This window comes from Podarcis tiliguerta (assembly GCF_965153285.1).
Source record: "Podarcis tiliguerta genome assembly, chromosome: 6".
NCBI classification, from domain to species: Eukaryota; Metazoa; Chordata; class Lepidosauria; order Squamata; family Lacertidae; genus Podarcis; species Podarcis tiliguerta.
The window spans coordinates 9571724-9594006 of record NC_139539.1 but is presented as its reverse complement, the minus strand read 5'-3'; the positions used below and the strand labels follow the sequence as shown (position 1 = coordinate 9594006).

At 46.7% G+C, this 22283-nt stretch overlaps 1 protein-coding gene and 2 long non-coding RNA genes across 6 annotated transcripts in view; 1 reads left to right on the top strand and 2 right to left on the bottom strand.

Annotated features, from left to right (window-relative positions):
• SLCO4A1 (solute carrier organic anion transporter family member 4A1) overlaps positions 1-12451 on the top strand; it is a 58895-nt gene extending 46444 nt beyond the window's left edge. For all 4 annotated transcript variants that reach the window (XM_083447367.1, XM_083447365.1, XM_083447368.1 and 1 more), the window contains exons 6-12: positions 2467-2621; positions 4536-4731; positions 5547-5712; positions 7533-7702; positions 9468-9532; positions 10851-10999; positions 12221-12451. In XM_083447367.1, the coding sequence (XP_083303493.1) occupies positions 2467-2621; positions 4536-4731; positions 5547-5712; positions 7533-7702; positions 9468-9532; positions 10851-10999; positions 12221-12370 (1051 nt within the window). In that variant the 3' untranslated portion in view covers positions 12371-12451. The remainder of the gene's footprint in view (positions 1-2466; positions 2622-4535; positions 4732-5546; positions 5713-7532; positions 7703-9467; positions 9533-10850; positions 11000-12220) is intronic.
• The window catches only part of LOC310680771, a 506863-nt gene that overhangs the window by 177270 nt on the left and 307310 nt on the right, over positions 1-22283 (bottom strand). The gene's annotated exons all lie outside the window — the stretch shown is intronic.
• Positions 13301-16717, bottom strand: LOC310680742. Its single transcript, XR_014512897.1, has 3 exons — positions 15172-16717; positions 13871-14797; positions 13301-13492 (listed from the first exon to the last, which is right to left on the bottom strand). It is a non-coding gene; the product is annotated as an uncharacterized lncRNA (long non-coding RNA).

Sequence of the window (22283 nt, the reverse complement as noted above, 5' to 3'; positions counted from 1 at the left end):
AAGAGTTACCTTGAGTTGAGAACTTTGCCCCAGGATGAGAACAGAAATTGTGTGCCAGCAGTGCAGCGTCAGCAAGAGGCCCCATTAGCGAAAGCCAGTGTAGTGTTGTGGTTAAGAGCGGTGGACTCGTAATCTGGTGAACCGGGTTCGATTCCCCACTCCTCCACATGCAGCTGCTGGGTGACCTTGGGCTAGTCACACTTCTCTGAAGTCTCTCAGCCCCACTCACCTCACAGAGTGTTTGTTGTGGGGGAGGAAGGGAAAGGAGATTGTTAGCTGCTTTGAGACTCCTTCGGGTAGTGATAAAGCGGGATATCAAATCCAAACTCTTCTTCTTCTTCTCTAGTTAAGAACAGTTTCAGGTTAAGAACGAACCTCCAGAATGAATCAAGTTCGTAACTAGAGGTACCACTGTAATAAAGTAGCTTAGATTCCACACCTCAAATGCCTAGCTTTTGCTTGGACTCTGCTATCAGATTAGGTGCATATATCTTCGGATATATGTCACAGAAGCGCATTGGGAAAGAGTGATGAATCATTCCAAGCGTCGCTTGTGGGGAAGAACGCAGCTGCCTGGCGTTTTCCAAGTTGGTTCAGAAGCCCAGTGCGGTTTACTACGTACCAACAACTGCAAGTCTTCCCTGGGCTGCCACTGTGCTGTCACTTCCATTGCAAAGGGGGTAAAGGACTATATAAAGTTGTATAACAGAGGGATTCAACTTGGTGCAGAAGAAATCCTGTTGAATTTGGTTGCTCTTCATATCCGAGAGAGGGATAGATAATTGGGACCATCTTAGTTCCCCAAGGCCTTTTCTGTACCCAAGAGAAAGGCTCACAGCTGGAATCACTTTCTGGAGAAAAATACAGAAATAATTGCCACATGTCATATATGCTAAAATATCTTTCGACACCCGTCCTGCAGAGGGCTTATTCATATGTCCAGTTCCTGGGTTCTGTTTAATTATTTGGTGCTTATTTCCACATGTATTAATGATAGTGTTCTGTGTTTTCCCATCTAGTTTTCTTTAAATTGGGGGTGGGGAACCTTTTTGGGGAGGAATAAAGGGCCACATTTCCTTGATCAAAAGATGTTGGGGCCACATTCCAGCTGTCAGAGTGGGTGGGGGCAGTTGCAAACGCAACCATATACCTTTATGCTAATCACGAGTTCATGCAGGAAACAATTTCCATGGAAACAGAGACATCTATTTAATTCTCAGTAAATCCACTTAAGTTTCAGCTTCCATTTTCGCCACATACATTCTCACATCAAGCTGTTAAAAAAGAAACACGAACTTTTAATCTGCCCTGACCGTGCAAAAGTTCAAAATAATCAAGTGACGGCTGCATAAGGATAAATGGATAAGATAAATGAATAGCCGAATTTCAAGCCTTGCCATACAGCTTTCCAAAACTTCAAAATGCAAGTGCATCTCCAAAATCTCCAAAATTGCATGCATGCAGTTACATGAAGCATGGATGGCTTTTGGCATATTGCAAGGAACACAAGTCAACCTCTCTGCTGAGACACTTCCTCCTCTGCTTTGGTCTTCTTGCACCAGAACTTCTTGCAGAGGATCCCCTCAAAGTGTTTCTTATTGAACAGCTGGAGGGTAAGAAGGAACCATCTGGTGTAGCACCAGGATTTCCACATATCTGTGTCAGTGGCTCTGGGATTCCCTAGCAGAATGTTAAATGTTGCACAGAGGGCCAAAATGAACCAGCGGGTGGAAGATAACAGGGACAGAAGGGACGTGGGTGGTGCTGTGGTCTAAACCACTGAGCCTTATGGGCTTGCCGATCAGAAGGTTGGTGGTTCAAATCCCCACGATGGGATGAGCTCCGGTTGCTCTGTCCCAGCTCCTGCTAACCTAGCAATTCAAAAGCACACCAGTGCAAGTAGAGAAATAGGTACCACTGCAGCAGGGAGGTAAATGGCCTTTCTGTGTGCTCTGGTTTCCATCACAGTGTTCCATTGCACCAGAAGCAGTTTAGTCATGCTGGCCACATGACTCAGAAAGCTGTTTGCAGACAAACGCCAGCTCCCTTGGCCTGAAAGCAAGATGAGCACCACAACCCCATAATTGCCTTTGACTGGACAGAACCGTCCAGAGACCCTTTACCTTTACCTAGAGGTGCAGCATGGTGCAAGCTTTGGAGTGCTGGACTATGACTGGGGAGGACCAAGTTTCAGATCACTGCTGGGTCATGGAAACTCACTCTTTCAGCCTAGCCTATGTCACAAGGATACTGTGAAGATGAGAGGGGGACTATGGGCTTCTTGGAAGAAAAATGGGACAAAAATGTTGTACCTATATGTAAAGTATACAAGAAGTTGGAAGAAACCAGGCTACCACATAGAATTACCAATTAAAGCATTTACAATTAATATGGGACTTGAATGGGAGTTTAGATGATTGAGATTGAGCTTGTTTCAACATGCTGTTTTTCCTCTGCTCAATGCAGGTCAGTGCTGCTGCTCCTGAAGAACCCAACCTTCATCTTCCTTTGCTTAGCTGGAGCAACAGAAGCCACACTCATTGCTGGGATGTCCACCTTCGGCCCCAAGTTTCTGGAATCCCAGTTTAGCTTAAGTGCCTCGGAAGCAGCAACCTTGTTCGGTAAGGCAATATTGGTTAGGGGCCATTGCAGGTTGCTTACACCTTCTTAAGCGATTGGGCGTGTACGGCCCGGTTCGCACAACATGCCAAGCCAAACGTTGGTACAGTTAGACCCACATGAATGGAAGTGTCCCTTAACAGAGGCTGGCAGCCACTTTGCTGCTAACCAGTCCTTTTTGCTGCTGCACCTTGTTGCATACCCCACAAATGTCCCAGAAAAACGGTGATCTCGCACAATTGTGCAGTGGGAACTCACACCAAAGAAAGCACATCTTCTGGGTTCTGTTATCTTGCCCAGGTCACGAGAGTACAGAAAGGAAGATGTGTGTCCCGGTTTTGCAACTCAACATGGCAAGGTTTGGCTTAGTGTGTTGTCTGAACTGGTAGGGGTGCCAACTTGAATAAAATATTGGGGGGGGGAGCGATTGGTTCTATTACGCAAATTGTATGCCAACCTGCATCCTCTTCTGTCCCCCCCTTTTGGCATAGGGGTGTTGGTGGATTTTATCTTTCTTATCTGTAAAGTGGAAGCGGTCACCCCACCCAGAAGCCCCTACAACACTGCCAGCTCCAGAAGGGCTGCCTGGGTAAACAGAATTACTCCAGAAACGAGGAGTACAGTATAAGCATGGAAGCTTCTCACCTCCAGCTCTGGGTCTGGGATAGCAGAGGGCCAATCCAAAGGGTGCTGGCTCTAGCCTGGTGGTGTCAGGCTGCACAACCAGCTCCCCTAGTGGTTACAGTCACCAGGTAGCCAACTCCTAAATAGCACCCCACACAGTCAATGGCTGTGTAATTTGTATTCAAAGCTGCTTAAATGGTAGTTCCTAGGTGGTGTTCCATCCAGATACTGGCCAGGGTGAGCCTTTTTCGTTTGCATTCCGAATGATGTATGTTCCAGCTGGCATCAAGTTGGTTTTACGCAATCCTGCTTTCAGTAAAGTCTCAGGTTGGAGATGCTGCTTCATTTCCCAATTGGCTCATGTCCTATTTGCTCCCTGCTGATCTGGGTCCCCTCTGCCAAACATTCATTTCAAGTGCTGTAGCAAAGAGTGCCCCTCCGGCTTGCAAAAAATGTGATAATATTGAAGAAGCAGAGCAACTAATAAAGCAGAATGGTTTTGGGGTGGCCCAATGTAAATGCACCACTAATGCACAATTATTGCATCAAATGCAAGTTGCAGAGTCTGCCCATCCACAAACAAATAGCCCACCAGCCTGGAGGGACCCATCTGCATCGCAAGCTTTCTTTTTTTTAAATATAATTTTTATTCAGTTTACAAATAAAACAAATTAATACAGTTCATACAATTTTTAAAACCATTCTCTCATTTTTTTGACTTCCCTCAACTTGGCTGGTACTCCTTCCCTTCTCAATTTTCCACACATTTCTTAGTTCTCATCTACTTTGTAAATTAAGTCTAATTTCACCCCAAATTTTATCTTTCATTTTTACAAAGCTTCATTAAATGTTACAAGCGTTATTTGTTTTTCACTTAGATTATGCGTATATTCTGAAATTTTTTCCCATTCTTCAGTAAATCTCTGATCCTGTCGATTCCTAATTCTTCCTGTCATTCTATCCAGTTCCGCAAAGTCCATCATCTTCATTCTCCATTCTTCCAATGTTGGTAGTTCTTCTTGCTTCCATTTCTGGGCTATCAATATTCTCGCTGAAATGCATCACAAGCTTTCTGGGGCTATTTGTTTCGTTGAACAGATACTAGTTATTCCTTCCAGTGTTGCTGCAGCCTGTGTTCGAGATCAGAGGGAGATCTGTCCTATCACAAAGGGGTTCTTAGTCTGTGCTGCCAAGAGCTTCCTCTGTGTTTTCAGACGGGTGTGATTGCAAAAGATAAAGGAAAGCACCTTAACCACATATGTGATCTTGCCGATTTCTTCTCCTTTTGGAAGGCTACCTCGTGGTTCCAGCCGGAGGAGGAGGCACATTCCTCGGAGGCTTCATCGTGAACAAATTCAAGCTGCGCTGTTCGGGGATTATCAAGTTCTGTTTGTTTTGCACCATGTCCAGCTTGCTGGCCATTTTCATCTTCTTCATCGACTGCCCCAACATGCCCATGGCTGGAGTGACACAGATGTATGACAGAAGGTAGGAGACATGATAAGCCATGTCACTCTGCTGATGCTATTGATGCTGAGGATGCAGCAAAGGGGGGAACTCCGGATTATTAATGTATGAAATTGAGACCAGGGTTCACATCCCCACTCAGCCATGAAGCTCCCTGGGTGACCTCAGGCCAGTAACCTTGGACTTGCAGCCTAGTTAAAATGGAAGGGTAGAGAGAGAAACTATGGGAAACTTCCCCCTGGGAAGAGGGATTGATTGTTAAACCCCTCTGAAAATTGTAGCTCTGTGAGGGGCCTCCTAACAACTCTCAGCACCCTTAACAAACTGCAGCTCCCATAATCCTTTGGGGGAAGCCATGGCTGTCTAAAGTGGTGTAAGGTAAAGGTAAAGGGACCCCTGACCGTTTGGTCCAGTGGTGGCCGACTCTGGGGTTGCGGTGCTCATCTCGCTTTATTGGCCGAAGCTTTATACAGCTTCCAGGTCATGTGGCCAGCATGACTAAGCCACTTCTGGGGAACCAGAGCAGCACACAGAAACGCCATTTACCTTCCCGCCGGAGCGGTACCTATTTATCTACTTGCACTTGAAAGTACTTTTGAACTGCTAGGTTGGCAGGAGCAGGGACTGAACAACGGGAGCTCACCTCGTCGCGGGGATTCAAACCGCCAGCCTTCTGATTGGAAAGTCCTAGGCTCTGTGGTTTTACCCACAGCACCACCCATGTCCCTTAAAGTGGTGTCATAATGCATTAAATGTATCTTATGAATGTGGCCCATCTGTGGACACTTCGAGAGGCTAAATGTTGTGTGTGTTGGCAACTTCTCTGCTTTGTCCAGCATCTTACCCGAAGGCCGCCTCAACCTGTCCGCCCCTTGCAATGTGGAGTGTGATTGTCTGCGAGAGATGTACAGCCCTGTGTGTGGAAATGATGGTATCATGTATTACTCCCCCTGCCATGCAGGGTGCAAGAAGGTATCAACCAGCCACGACAGCGGGAAAAAGGTAATGATCTACGGAAAAGATCTGCTCTGTCTTGTTGTCAGGGTCTGGGCAGAGGAGGAATGGTGGCATACAACCAAGGAAATGGGGGCAGTTGGCAGGCCCCCAGCTGGCTCCAGCCCACCGGCCAGTGTGCCAGGCAATCTCCAGTCCTTGGTGCAGCATCTGCGACTCACAGCTTCAAAAGCTGGAGCACACAACTTAGCAGAGACAACACACAAACAGAAGTGCCAGGAGAGTATGTGTGAGCAGATTTACAAGCAGTTTATTCAGCATAGGTAAAGGTAAAGGACCCCTGACCATTAGGTCCAGTCGTGGCCAACTCTGGGGTTGCGGTGCTCATCTCGCTTTATTGGCCGAGGGAGCCAGCGTACAGCTTCCGGTTCATGTGGCCAGCATGACTAAGCCGCTTCTGGTGAACCAGAGCAGCGCACGGAAATGCCGTTTACCTTCCCTTTTTATCTACTTGCACTTTGACGTGCTTTCGAACTGCTAGGTTGGCAGGAGCTGGGGCGGAGCAACGGGAGCTCACCCCGTTGTGGGGATTCGAACCGCCGACCTTCTGATCGGCAAGTCCTAGGCTCTGTGGTTTGACCCACAGCGCCACCCATACATCAGGACAAAAGGAAAACATGTCTGATCCCTTTTGTGTCCAAAGCAAGGCAGCATAAGCAAAAGCTATACAAAAACAGAAGCTGTGCTGGAGTGTAAACAGACATGTGACATACAACAATTCCACACGTCTGTTCTTAAGGTGGAACAGAATATTCTAACAGCCTCCCCAGCCTGACCCTTCCAGAGAAGAAGGAGATAATTCAGAATTATAATGGGGGTTTGAGGGAACTCATAGCTCAAAGGCAGATGAGGGGAAGCTGGGAAATAATGGGAGAGAAGGAGGAAGAAGAAGAAGCACCAGACCCCTGAGAGACAGCTGATGGACTCAGTGTCTTTATAAAGCATTCCAGACCCCCCCTCCTCCCAGAACACAGCGGGCTTTGAAAGTAGGAGAGCAAAGAACTCAAAGGCAAAAGGCCCTCCCCAGCACTTGTAGTGATGACTCATGAGGAAGTGGGATGGATGGAGGGGTTGGGGTTTCACTTGGAGCAACACCATTACTCCAATATGCTGCATTTCTAAGTCTCTCTCTGTGAATATTGAATAAAAAGCATTGGTAAGAACTTTCCTTGTCTTATCCATTCCTGGCAATCTACCGATGGTGGTTGGATCCTCTGACGCCTGACACCTGTAGATACCATGAAGCCTGCTTCATCACAGTTTAGTCAAGCTGTGGACAGAGCTAAAATTAACTGGGAGGGAGGGGGGTTCTAAAACAATTTCCCCTTCAGATGTGTGTGTGTGTGTGTGCGCGCGCATGTAATTTTTATTCAATTGTATTAACACAAAGTGTAGAATCGATCCTGGTATGTATGAGGTGTGTGCCTCATTGGTTGCTCTATCTCAGCATTGTCTATAATAGCTTCCGACTTCCTGGTAACCACCAGATGTTTTTGGACTAGTCTGATGAAAGTTGTAGTCCAAAACATCTGGAGCTCACCAGGTTGTTGGAAGCTGCTCAGTGCTGTTTGGAAGAGACTCTCTGGGGTTTCAGACAGAGGTCTTCTCAAGTCCCATCTAGAGATGTCCAAGATTGAACCTGAGACATTTTGCGTGCAAAACACAGGTTCTATCACCAAGTTGTGGTGCCACCTCAATATGCAAATGAAAAGCATCTTTGCTTCCCGGCATGTGGGAAAGTAGCATGTTTTGGCAGAGCGTGTGGATTTCTTCTAAATGGGACCTTCTCTTGTTGTATGCTTGACAAGGTTTACCACGAGTGCAGCTGTATACTTGATGCTCCCGCTGCATCTGGCTTGGCGACCGCAGGAAAGTGTACCTCCTCGTGTGAGAGAAGGACCCTGCTCCTGCTTTTCATGTTTGTGGTCATCCTCTTCACATTCCTGAGCAGCATTCCTGCTCTGACGGCCACTTTACGGTAAGCCGCAAGGACCTGATCTCATTCTTCAGAGCTTGCCCCAGCAGAACCTCAACTCCCATCATCCCTGACCACTGAACTGTCATTGAAATTCTACTCCATATTGATCCAGAGCAGATTCCAATGTACAGTTAGCAGAGCAAAAACTTAAACACGTTGTAGGATTCCCCCAAAATAGGCCAGAGGCAATTAATATTTCATCTAGCAGAGCTTTACTGCTACTGAAGGCAAATGAGCATAATGGTCAAAAATCCAATACATTCAGGATTGCCACTGTCCATAAGAAATTCAGTTGCAGCAGACTTAACTTAAACTTACAATAACTTATAATAAGTCTAAGCATACAGAAGACCACCCCAGAGAGAAAAGAGATAGGAAGATATGATAGCCATGTTCAAATATATAAAAGGATGTCACATAGAGGAGGGAGAAAGGTTGTTTTCTGCTGCTCCAGAGAAGCGGACACGGAGCAATGGATCCAAACTACAAGAAAGAAGATTCCACCTAAACATTAGGAAGAACTTCCTGACAGTAAGAGCTGTTCGACAGTGGAATTTGCTGCCAAGGAGTGTGGTGGAGTCTCCTTCTTTGGAGGTCTTTAAGCAGAGGCTTGACAACCATACGTCAGGAGTGCTCTGATGGTGTTTCCTGCTTGGCAGGGGGTTGGACTCGATGGCCCTCGTGGTCTATTCCAACTCTATGATTCTATGATTCTAAGAGAACGTGAGTGAAACCCAGGCTCCTTCCAGCCTATTTTTATAGCCAGCATGACCTTGACTGAAAAAAGATAACAGAACCAGTTTAAGCCAGCTGTACTCAGCTTCTCTGAAAGAATAACCCAAACATCATGAACCTTCTGCTTGCATCTTTCACACAGAGAAGCTTCCAGAACCCTCTTGAATTAAGTAGAATAGGAAAGATCTCTGCACATCAGATCAATAATTTCTGTAACAGGGCTGTCTTTAGCGTATGTGCCGCCGGGGTGCAAAGATCTGCCCAGCGCCCCCAAATTTAGTTTAGCTGCCCCCAAATTAACTTTTTTAAGCTTTTTTGGGAGAGGGAGGAAGTTGTAAGTTGTTGAGCTTTTTTGGGGGGAGGGAATCACTCACCTGTAACAACGATGCAGCAGGGGGGAAAAATATTTGATGCTGTGGAAGGGGGGGAGGGGGGAGACTTTCGCTCCATTGCTTTTCACTGCCGCCAATTGAGAGGGAGCCGGTATACATTTGGCATCCCCCAGAATTTGGCACCCATGTGCCCTGCACCCCTTGCACCCCCAGGTAAAGACGGCCCTCTTCTGTAATAAGAAATGCAAACTGACATGACCACACTGCCTGCAGCTACTGGGGTTCAGGCTTCAACAACAATTGGAGGGCCATACCCCTGACTTAACAGTTTGGTTTAATATTGGCTGCACATATATATGCAACCAAGTCAGAGACACTTAGCAGCCAGATGGGCATGCTTGAGTTCTGTATAATGAGAATCACATAGCTTCCAGGATTTTGGAACATGTGTTGGATCGAATATCTGTGTCTCTTTTTCTCTGGTAGGCAGAAACAACTGCCATGACTTTGAGCCATCAGGATCTTTTTACAAAATTATATATCAGAGGCATTTTAATATTTAACATGAACCAGATCACTGTGCCCTTAACTATTGAAACCCACAATTTGGTGGTATTATGGGAAACAGAGCTGCTGCGCTGCTTAAGGGTTGTTCCTGCTCGCCGTCATTTATAAATGTTTTGTCTTATGCTTCCTAGGTGCGTCTCAGACAGGCAGCGATCGTTTGCTCTGGGGATCCAATGGATTGTAGTCCGGACACTTGGTACACTATACAGCTAAGATCTAATAATCTACTCCTTGCATATGATGTTTATTGACATAACTCTTGCTCAGGATAAAATCATGTAGGCTATGAAGACATTCTATATGTCTGTAGAAGCAAAATACAACAACAACCCACAAATGCTGGACCAGTTGGCACATTGACCTTTAATATACAACTGCCTCCTTCTTAAAAACAGCCACCACCACAAAAACAAGTTAGCTGAGAAGGTAGGATGGTGTGTATTTGAACAGAAATGGTCAGCATCTGCAGACCTGCACACATTTAGTCCGAGCATGATGACACTCTCCTCTTTTTACTTTTGTTGTGGCAGTGATATTCCTATGACCCAATGCTTAGCATTGGGCTACCTCCCCATTCTGAAAAGACTACAGCATAGAGATCTCCATAAATTGGACTAGCTGGGCCTAGAGTCTGGCTCATTCTGTGTCCATTGTGTTCTGCTCAGAGTAAAGGTAAAGGTCCAGTCATGACCGACTCTGGGGTTGCGGTGCTCATCTCGCTTTATTGGCCGAGGGAGTCGGCGTACAGCTTCCGGGTCATGTTGCTAGCATGACTAAGCCGCTTCTGGCGAACCAGAGCAGTGCACGGAAATGCCGTTTACCTTCCCACCGGAGCGGTACCTATTTATCTACTTGCACTTTGACGTGCTTTCGAACTGCTAGATTGGCAGGAGCAGGGACCGAGCAACGGGAGCTCACCCCATCATGGGGATTCAAACCACCGACTTTCTGATCGGCAAGTCCTAGGCTCTGTGGCTTAACCCACAGCGCCACCTGCGTCAGAGTACAACTATTGAAAAGATTGGACCCATGTTAGTCATGTCCATTAATTTCAATGGTTCTGCTCCGAGTATGGCTAGCATTGGATCCGGCCCTGTATTTCTAGAGAGCACTGTTGCATTCTGAGGAATTAAAGTGTGGAGCAGAGATCCTTGTGCTGTGCCAACAGAGTGGGAACTTTGATTCACCCAAGAAACACACATTCATGCTATTATTCAAGGGAGTGTGCTTGTGTATATATAAAACACTGGTCTTGCAGCTGGCCTTTTAAAAGATATCATAAAATGACCTAAGCAGGTATTGTTTTCCCAAGTCTTCTCCAGTGATTATTTCCATCTAATCACTGAAGCAGGATTTTCAGACCAAATTTAATGCCAACTAACACAACAGAAGGCTTCCCGCGGAGGTTCACAATACCAGCGTTTCCAGATATGCTAGAATCGGTTTGGGTGGAGCATGGCTAGTGTGAGATTTATCCAACAGCAGGTGTCTCTCTCATTTCTGTCTTTGCATAGGTGGTATTCCAGGACCAATTGCTTTTGGGTCGATGATTGACAGGTCGTGTCTCCTTTGGCAGAACCAGTGCGGTGAACAAGGATCGTGCTATGTCTACCAGAACTTTGCTATGAGTCGATACACCCTGGTCGCAGGTGTTATATACAAGGTAGTCCTAAATTATTTTCGTCTCCACCATTTAGTGAACCTCAACAGAGAACTTTTCCAGCCCTCTGTTCCATCCTGCATCTGTCAGCATGGGGCACCATGAGGACTGGTCACTTGGCTTTGCAAGTTCATTCCCGGCATCTCCGGGTAGGGCTGGGAGAGTCTCCAGTCTGAAAACCTGGTGAGCTGCTGGCCGTCAGTGTAGACAATATTGAGCTACGTGGACCAGTGGTCTGACTCGGTATAAGTCAGATTCTGCTGTTCAAGGGGGAACCTCTGCTGCGTGCCAAAACTAGGGCTGAGTCCTCACACACATGTGGCTGGGTTGTACTAATTCAGGTTTCGCTTGCTGTTCATACGACCAAATGGTTCTTCATTTAGAAGCTTAGCTCCACATGCAAAACTAAATGGGATCGCACTCACTTGCAGTCTGAAGTGGTACAGCCCAGGTGTGTCAGGGACTGACTAGACAGGGAGGAATTGGGGGGGGGGCTACAGCCGGGGAATGCTCCCAGGGAAGCATCCAAGTGGGAAGTCAGGAGAATGGTGGTGGGGTTCAGGAGACAGGCCAGAGTAGGAAGAGGGTGCAGACGGGTTGGAGGCTGAGCAAGCAACAGGTTTAAGTGAGCTCTAAGTGCCCACTCTGGCACGTGTGCCATAGGTGCGCCGCCACTGCCACAGGTGCTCCCCTGGTTTTGCTTCTAGTCTGTGTACTCAGAGGTTTCCTTCCTCTAGAAGTGGTGATCATTATGAAGACTGGCACAAACTTCAATGTCATGGCACTGGGAGGGAGGGAGCCAGGAGTGCTAGGTGTTTATGGACCCCAAGTTGCACCAACCCCACCCAGCATGTCCAGAGCTATAGGGAAGGGCCATAGCTCGGGGATAAAGCTCCTGCTTTGCATGGAGAAGGTCCCATCTCTGGTATCTCCAGGTAGGACTGGCAATGTCCTCTGCCTGAAACCCTGGAGAGCCAACACCAATCTCTGTAGATAATGATGAGAAAGATGGACCAGTGGTCTAACTCAGTGCTTGGCAACTTCTGATAATTCCTGGGATCAGGGGTGATGGGAGTTTTTTTCCAAAACAGAAAGACACAAGGCTGGGGAACACCTTGGATGGTCCATCAAAAGGGACAACAGTGGTCTTTATTTTTGCCGTCTGCTGAGAAGATCAGGACCTATGGAAAGAGTACATAAGTTGAAAGCCTTGGTGTCTTTCAGGTGATTGGATCCTTCTTCTTCCTGCTTGCTTGCGCACTCTACAAACCACCTCCCCCTGAATCTGTTCCGGGAAGCTCTGATGCCTCTGAAAATGGCAACTGCGACGTCCAAGAGAACAAATACCCACATCAATCTCAAGACGACATATAGCACGGAGGATACGACAAGTGACTTTCACACCATTTCCAGATACTGTGTCTAAAGAATATGTATTCGTCTTTTCCTGTTAAATGATTGGTATTATTTTTCTTCATTTCCCCCTCCTCTGGGGAAGAATAATTTAACGGTATATAATTTAGTATTTTCTGAACAGCAAAAGCACACTGCAAAACTTGTGCACTGGCCTTGCCACCTTAAAGCCTATCACCAGGGTTTGGGACCTGTTTCCCCAGTGTAGAAGATGGAGGTGCAAGGATTTTTGGAAAGGCCACAGCCAGTTTCAGATGTCTCTCACACGTGGCTGCTGCCATTTTGGAATGGAGCGCCGCCATTTTGAAATTTATTTATTTTTTCTAAACCAAGATGACAGCACCTGTGAGGCACTGGAATGTGTTCTGCCTGGCTCGAGTGGGCAACATTCACTTTACGAAGTGTCCCAGCCTTGCATTTAGAGACCAACTTTAAGCGTAACCTCAGCATGCCGCAATGTTTTGTGGCGTCAACCAACCTCACAGTGTTAATTTATGTCAAGAAGGGCTAAACATAGCTTCAGACCATTCCTGTATAAAGCACTTAAAGAGGCAAGCAGAGTTCACCCCATGGGCCATGTGTGGACGCTGGTACAAGCTCTTCTCTGGTGTAAATGTAATTTGGCTGGTTTGTCACTGCTCCTCAGACAGGAAGTTCTGTGGTAACGTTCTTGGTCCTCTTCCTTTTTGGGGGGTTTTCTGCTCATCACTCGGGGGCTGCAACATTGCGGTGACTCACAGATATGTATTGGCCTCCATAGATCAAATACGACAGGCAGAATTTCCATATCGCCACACCTCAAAACATCATTTCTAACGGAAACCATTCATATATTTAGCTATGATTCACTAAGTGAGGAACATGCATTTGTGGTGGATCGGCCTTTTTAATTTTATTTTTTTACTGTGAACAATCCTCTTAACAACACAGCTCCTGTCTAGGCTTCTCTCATGCAGCTGTTTTGTCTGTCATGTATATTTTGCTCTTGGTGCTCCAAGTGGCTTCCCAGGCACTGTAAACCTCCCCAGGAAGTGCCCCACGGGAAGGAAGCTCTCTGGACTTGCTCTATCTTAAAAGGAAGGCCTTATACTTGCTGTCTATAAGGGACACGGGTGGCGCTGTGGGTAAAAGCCTCAGTGCCTAAGACTTGCCGATCAAAAGGTCGGCGGTTTGAATCCCTGCGGCGGGGTGCGTTCCCATCGCTTGGTCCCAGCTCCTGCCCACCTAGCAGTTCGAAAGCACCCTCGGGTGCAAATAGATAAATAGGGACCGCTTACCAGTGGGAAGGTAAATGGCGTTCTGTGTGCTGCGCTGGCTCGCCAGATGCAGCTTGTCACGCTGGCCACGTGACCCGGAAGTGTCTCCGGACAGCGCTGGCCCCCGGCCTCTTAAGCGAGATGGGCGCGCAACCCTAGAGTCTGTCAAGACTGGCCCGTACGGGCAGGGGTACCTTTACTTTACCTTATACTTGCTGTCTACTGATGCCAAAAACGCACCATACATTTAAAGCACATGACTTTCCCCAAAGCATCCTGGGAGCAATAGTTTTTTTAAAGGGTGCTGGGAGTTATAGTTCTGAGAGTGGCAAACTACAGTTCCCATGATTCTTTGGGGGAAGCAATGTGCTTTAAATGTGTACACAGCATGGGTGGTTGGAGTTGGCACCCCATTCCCGCCAGAAACCATTTTACTGTTTCTGTACCCCTGTGAGTTCACTCCCTGATGTGGGTGTGTGGCACCAGAATCAATTCTTTTTGAGGCCTGGACTGCGTGTACAGCTGTTTCTGGTGTGAGAAGAAGCACCGAGACCAAATCTTTCCTCATATTCATTTATGCCTTTTCCCTCCTCTGGGATTTAAGCTGTCTGGAAAGCAAGCCTTATGAGGAACAGTTGAGGGAACTGGGTATGTTTATCCTGGAAAAAGAGGAGAGGAGACTGAGAGGAGATGTGATAGCCATCTTCAAATATCTCAAGGAGGAGGGAGGAGGGAGCAAGCTTGTTCTTCCTTGCTCTGGAGGGTGGGACCAATGGCTTCAAGTTGCAAGCAAGGAGATTTCAACTAAAGATCAGGAAGAGCTTTATGACAGTAAGAGCTGCTCAACAGTGGAACAGATTCGCACAAGAGGTAGTAGAATCTCCTTCCTTGGAGGTTTTTAAGCAGAGGTTGGGTGGTTGTCTTATACCAGTGATGTCCAACAGGCCGATCGCAATCTACCAGTTGATCGTGGAGCATCCCTGGTCAATCCTGGTCAATCGTGTGATCCTAACCCCTCCCCCCAAAAAGAAGCTCAACAGCTTTGGGTAGATCACTGCTAGTTTTTTATAGTGGAACTAGATCGCAGTCTCTTGGAAGCTGGACATCCCTGTCTTATATGATTTAGTTGAGACTGCTGCATTGTAATGCAGCTACTGTAAAGGTAAAGGTAAAGGGACCCCTGACCATTAGGTCCAGTCATGGCCGACTCTGGGGTTGCGGCGCTCATCTCGCTTTACTGGCCGAGGGAGCCGGCGTACAGCTTCCGGGTCATGTGGCCAGCATGACTAAGCCGCTTCTGGCGAACCAGAGCAGCGCACCGTAACACCATTTACCTTCCCGCCGGAGCGGTACCCATTTATCTACTTGCACTTGAGAGTGCTTTTGAACTGCTAGGTTGGCAGGAGCAGGGACCAAACAACGGGAGCTCACCCTGTCGCAGGGATTCAAACCGCCGACCTTCTGATTGGCAAGTCCTAGGCTCTGTGGTTTAACCCACAGCGACACCCGTGTCCCCATAATGCAGCTACTGAGACCCCTTTAAATTCCTGCTGCCCTTCTCCCTCCCCTTTAACCCCGCCCCCAACTTTCCATCAACACCAGGCCACTGGGTCTTGGAGGCACCATTTTAATTTCCCATAATGCCTCAAGACATCGTGAAACATTAAAATGGTATCTCCAAGACACTACTTAGTGCTGGGCAAAGGACTACTGTTGACCACTGTCACTGCTAAGTAAGCCCATCAGGAGACCCCACTGCATAGCTGTCAACGTTTCCCTTTTTTTAAGGGAAATTCCCTTATTCCAAATAGGATTCCTCGCAAGAAAAGGCCCCACTGACAGAGGACAGGGCCAATCAAAAGACATTTCTCAGAGAGCCCCTTCCAACTAGGAGCTGACTTCAGCTCTTCAGCATGTGTGAAATAAGCACCCATGAGATCTCATGAGTGTATGAGAGAGATCAGTTAAGGTGAGGAGTACCGTTTTTCTGATGGGTGTAAAGGAACTTCTTCTTTCTCCCTTCCTCGCAATATTTAGTAAGGGAGCCTGACGAGACTTGTATTCCACAGTGCCAAAGGCCACAGTCAATTTTGAAACGAGGTGAAATTGTGTCAAGCACAGTTTCAATGGGGATTCAAAACGGGGGGAGAAAATGAAGGCATGCTCCGTTCTTCTAGCTTGCCCCCAAACTGCCAAAAAAGTGGGGTGTTCTCTTGTTGGTGATTGCTTGAGTTTGTTTTAACTGGGATCAATTAATTTATGCAATATGCCAAATCTTGGGGTACAACTTGTCGAGACTTGCATTTCTTCTGACTGCTTGGGTGGTGGTGATATATTAAAATACTCCTCAATTAAGGAAATAATAATAATAACTAGGATGGCAAGGAGAAGGCTAGGCTGAGCCCTTTACCTTTGACATGCTACTTTTGCATATGCGGGGAAGGAAACGAAGATGCTTTGGTATTTCATCTTGAGGGGGGGTTAGCGGTTGCTGGTAGGATGTGAGGGAAGACCCGGAGTCTATCCTGGACACCATTTCCAGGTAAAAGAATCAGGTGTCAGCTGATGGGAAAGACCTCCAGCCTGACACCCTGGAGAACAGCTGCCAGCCAGAGTAGACAATATCACACAACTCTGTTGATTGTATCAATTGACTAAAATCCCCCAGCTCAGATCTCCTGATGATGTACAAAACCATATTTTTCCAGGTTTTTAAAACAGCAGGAAATCCTTCTTCGCACAACACACAGAGAAGGTACGGAATTTGTTGCGTGGCGAGTTCCCGCCTCCCCCTCAGAAATAAAGACACAGGACACCAGCATTTTAGGTTAATGGGCGGAAATTGGCCACAACTTTATTGGTTACAGGAATTGAGCGGTATTGGCTTAGGCATTGGTCCTATCGACTATCTGGCTTCAGCCTGATTGCTTGAAGACAGGGAAGGGTTAACCACCAGTAGGGGGAGTCCTGCTGATGCACATCAACTAGGAGCTCCCCCGGGGTCACCGCTTGAGGGCATGCCTTAGGCCCACACCTCCATAGGCTTCGGACTGGGCCACACCCCCGGAATCCTTTACCGGACTACCCTTTGCTTTGGGGGAAGGTGATGGCACTCCCCCCCCCCAATCTACATAACAATACCCTTACCAATGCCTAACCTCCAATGCTGAGAAAGTTGTGATGATTTGCTACAAGGTAGGCGAAAAACCAAATGGCTGGAGCCAATTTGACAAGTGGAAAAAATTCCTACCAGGCCCCTTGACGGTGACCAACCGAAGTCCATAGCAAGGTCAGAAAGCCAAACCTAAAGGGTGGTAAGAGTGGGAAACCGGAGCAGCTGGAGCAAAGAAAGAGAAAAAGCCTCGGCCTGCCCTAAATAGCGTGGGGCACGTCTCCCGGGCCAGCCGATTGGCTAGCAAGGGAGATGACGCGTCCGAGGATTCCTCCAGTCTTGCGGGGGCTGCGAGCCCCCGCACACGTAGGGAGGGCGTGAAGCCCACAACCCCATCTCCTCTCCAGCTCAGAAGTGGCTTTCTTGCGGGAGACAGGGATGATCACCACCTGGATGGCTTTGAAAGAGGAGTAGACAAATTCATGGAAGAATAGGTAGTCCATATTTACTGATACTAATGCCCTCTCCACTGTCAGAGGCGCTATGCCTCTGAATAGCAGTCAGAAACCACAGGAGGTGAGAGCGATGTTGTGTTGAGGACAGGTCTCCTGTAAGCATCTGGTTGGCCACTGTGAGAACAAGACGATGGGCAGGATGAGACCCTAGCCTGAACCTGCAGGGCTCATATGTTTAGAATCTATACAGACTCTGGACAATTTTGGATCCAAAAATATCTTCCCTATAGCAGGCTAACAATCTGACTTGCAAAGTTTCCACCTCCCGATATGTGACAAATGAAATTCTCCTCCCATGACTTTTTCCTCCCCGGTCGCTCTTGCAGCTGTCTTTGTCTTCCCTCCTCAAGTGTTAAGCCCTTTGTTTATATTGTACATACAGCCCTGATAGCTTCATGTTACTTACTTTGCAATGGAAGAAGGGTGAGAGAAGGGGAAAGATTATCTGCCCGTCAGAGGATCCCACACAATGCCGCCGTCTCAAAACTCAAATGCTTAAACTTGAGAGTTGTTGTTTTTCACCCGCTTTCCACCAAAGTCTTTTCAGACTTGGCACTTCTGAGTCTGATCCCAATCCCTTTTCCCAGGGCTCGAAGAGAAGAACTACCATATTACGTAGTCACAACCTGCTTTTGTCCTACTGTTTTAAGACGGACACCTTTTTTTCAATGTACTGTAACGAAGGTTTGACTTACTGGTTGTGATTGTGCATTGTCACCTATGCTGATGTTTCCACTGGGGAACATGGTTTGTTTTTTTAAGAAAAAAAAAATGGATCTATGCAATGTCTGGCTTGCTGTACTCTGTAAAGAAACTGATTTTAGATACACGCAAAAAAACAAAATCGGAGTGGTCATGGTTTGTTCCCCGCCTCCCATTCACTAGGTATTCATGCTAAACACCTGTCACAGTCACAGGGGTGCCAGCTGGGAATAGTTGTGGATGACATTGACATTTCCAGTTTCAACTCTTAAGTTTTGCTTGCACCATTTTTGCATCAGTTTGCCATTAAAAAAAAAAAAGTTCTCACAAAAATTCACCAGCATTTTAATGTGCCTTTCTGCTAATATTAGGGCTGTGCACCAAATACGGCTGAGGCCCAGATCCCGAACTGAATTGCACTGATATGTCCCTATGTGGGCGTTGCCTGGGGCAGGATTAACCAAAAGCTGCACAAAACGATGTATTTATCTGATTCTAAAAACATGCACCAAACTAATTGAAGACACTTGATGCATCTGTTCCACTTCAGAAGTAAGACCAAGTGTTGAGAGCTCCAGAATCTGGAGAGAAATTCAGATGAGGGGGAATTTTGACCCATTCCTAAACGGGCATGCTAAATCAGCCACGAAGAAAATGGGTTTCAACCTACTTTTTTTTTGAAAGGATAACCTTTCTGCACTGGTTCCATATGGCCACTAGGTGGTAGCAAAGACAACACTTTCATCAAATTGTCCTATTTGGGTAACTGGGAGTTCATTCTTACTGGGAATAGAATTGTGGAAACATAAAGCAGAACGGATTAGAAAACTATTAAGCAGCCCCCCGCCTCCATCCAAAACCATGGCCCACTGTCCATTGGATCTCCACATTAATCCACATGTGCAGTCTCCAAGAGTCTCTGCAGGGATGGGCTTCGTGTATCACGTCAAGAGGGTATTTCAAGATAACTCAAACAAGTGAGCCATGCCACATCTGTAAGGAAAGTGTATGGACAAAATATTCAGTTGGTATATGAACATTTCCCAAGACCTGCTGGAGATTATTTGTATTCACCAGGAAATGTCGACAAGTCCCTCTTCAATTAAGGATTGTGTGCACATTCTCCATGCAGCCTGGGGAATGTGCAGAATGACCAGTTGTTGTGCACTTTACTGCTCAACTTACATAATACATTAACACAGCTCCTTGCTTTTTGGACTCTATCTTGGCTGTGTTGACTGTCATTATGAGTCCCTCCTGCAAAATGCAAAATGTTTGCATACCCTCCAACATTTCTCAGATGGAAATAGGGATGTCCTATTCAATAATAATAATAATAATAATAATAATAATAATAATAATAATAATAGACTGCCCACCTGACTAGGTTGCCCCAGTAATCCTGGGCAGCTTTCAATATATATAAAAACATAATAAAACATTAAACATTTAAAAAACCATGCCTATACAAGGCTGTCTTCAGATGTCTTCTAAAGGTTGTATAGTTATTTATATCCTTGACTCAGGGGTCGCATATCTCCATAACCTCCAATATTTCTCTGATGAAACTAGGGAAACCCTACCATTCCCTCCAACATTTATTCAATGAAAATAGGGATGTCCTAAGGAAAAGCGGGACATTCTGGTATCAAATCAGAAACTGGGACGGCTTCTGTAAATCCGGGACTGTCCCTGGAAAATAGGGACACTTGTGGGGATCATCACTTGTATCATCAGAGACAGCGCCAGAGGTCAATGCATCTTCACAACCACTCCGGCCTGTCTCTCTTGCATAAAGGTAAAGGTAAAGGGAGCCCTGACCATTAGGTCCAGTCACGGACGACTCTGGGGTTGCAGCGCTCATCTTGCTTTATTGGCCGAGGGAGCCAGTGTACAGCTTCTGTGTCATGTGGCCAGCATGACTAAGCCGCTTCTGGCAAACCAGAGCAGCACATGGAAATGCCATTTACCTTCCCGCCGGAGCGATACCTATTTATCTACTTGCACTTTGACATGCTTTCGAACTGCTAGGTTGGCAGGAGCAGGGACCGAGCAACGGGAGCTCACCCCGTCGCGGGGATTCGAACCACCGACCTTCTGATCGGCAAGCCCTAGGCTCTGTGGTTTAACCCACAGCACCACCCGCGTCCCTCTCTCTTACATACATGGGGGCAAAGTTGTTAGGTACACATAGCCTTTCAGGAACTCACAGGAATCCATGGCAAACTTCATTTTTACTGAATGAAGAAGTGTGCATGCACACAAAAGCTTATATCAGAACAAACTTAGTTGGTCTATAAGGTTCTACTAGACCATTTTCTTCTTCTTCTTCTTCTTCTTCTTCTTCTTCTTCTTCTTCTTCTTCTTTCAACTATGTCAAACCAACACCTACCTGAATCTAGATTCATTTTTACTGAGAACAAAACAAGAAGTAAACTTTGTAGCAGCATAACACTTAAAGGATCTGCTGGCCTAGCACCACTCTGACTGTGGTATCCTCTGTATAAAATAAAATGGTGGCCCCACAGCTGATTATGAGGCTGCCATTTTGTTTTGTTTTTAACCCAGAAGCCCCCTCAAAATGTTGCTACTTCGTTACATAGCATGGTTCTATGACAGGGGTTGCCAAAGGAGCAGCTATTTCTTTCTTAGCTCTTTTAGATGTGGCAGCAATTTGGGGTTCTGTCGGGCCCCCAAAACCACCATTTTGTATTATTCCATGCACGCACATATGCGGCAGCCATTTTGTGACTGGCACCCAGGCCCCTTTCCCAGAATTCCGATGGGCCCATTGCCCCCGAAAGGTTTGTGACCCTTGTTCTATGGGACTTGTGGGTAAAAAAAGCAATGTATCCACCAGGAAGAGTGTTCCAAACCGATGCTTCAGGTTGCATTTCATCCTCAGCTCTGACTCTGCCATTCCCCTGAGCTGTCAAATTCACCACCTGGTTCAGGTGCTGATGTCTATCGCCTTATCCTAAGTGGCACATTAACGCACAGGGTTAAGCTTTAAGGATTCTAGATGGACTTTAAGGCAGTGGTGGGGAGCCTACAGAGACCACATAACACCGGTCTTGAAAGACCTACATTGGCTCCCAGTAGGTTTGCGAGCACAATTCAAAGTGTTGGTGTTGACCTTTAAAGCCCTAAACAGCCTCGGTCCAGTATACCTGAAGGAGCATCTCCACCCCCATCTTTCTGCTCGGATGCTGAGGTCCAGTGCCAAGGGCCTTCTGGCGGTTCCCTCACTGCGAGAAGCAAAGCTACAGGGAACCAGGCAGAGGGCCTTCTCGGTAGTGGCACCTGCCCTGTGGAACGCCCTCCCATCAGATGTCAAAGAGATAAACAACTACCCAACATTTAGAAGACATCTGAAGGCAACCCTGTTCAGGGAAGTTTTTAATGTGTGACATTTTAATGTATTTTTAATCTTTGTTGGAAGCTGCCCAGAGTGGCTGGGGTACAAATAATAAATTATTATTATTATTATTATTATTATTATTATTATTATTATTAGAGGTGGATCTGGTGCAGAAAGCCTCTCTACCTAGCCTGCCAGTTCTTACTCATCACACCCACTGGGATTCAGCCCATTGGGGGTGGTTTACCAGCCTGCTTGAAAGGATCCCTTCCCTCCTCAACTCTTCCTCAATTAATTTAGATGGAAAACCTTCTTCCCTTGTTCTCTGACTCTGGATATGTTAATATTCAAAATCAGCATCTGAAGCTCAGCATTTCTGCAGCAGATCTCCAAATGAGTGATGGGTGAATTGCTGTCAGCTCTGATTGGAATCAGCTCACTACTCATCTGCATTCTTGGAGAAGTTCCAGGCTGGGTGACAAGAAGCAGGTGGGAACAGTCCCTTTCCTGAGACTTCTCTTCCAGCTTCGCACATCGTAAGAGCGCAAGTCGAGCCCCGCTAGATCAGACCGAAGCCCCATCTGGTCCAGCATTTCTTCCAAGTGGTGTCTGCAAATACTAAAAAAACCCTCCAAAAACAAACAGGTAGGAGTTTTAGCAAACAGAGCCCTTGAAAAGGCAGGCTGAATTCAAACTCCACACCCTCAGTGTCTCTCCTTCTCTGCCTTGTGATGTCTGCTGAGTCACATCCAGATAAAGACTGATTCATGTGGGATGTGATACATAAGTAGCAGTCAAGTACAACATTCCTTGTTTTCCTAGAGTGGACATGCAGGGGAATGTTTGGTCCAGCCAGGCGAAAACTTCCTGTTTCCTCCTGGCTGGGACATACTTGCTTTTGCATGTGACTAGAGGTGGGCATGACCTT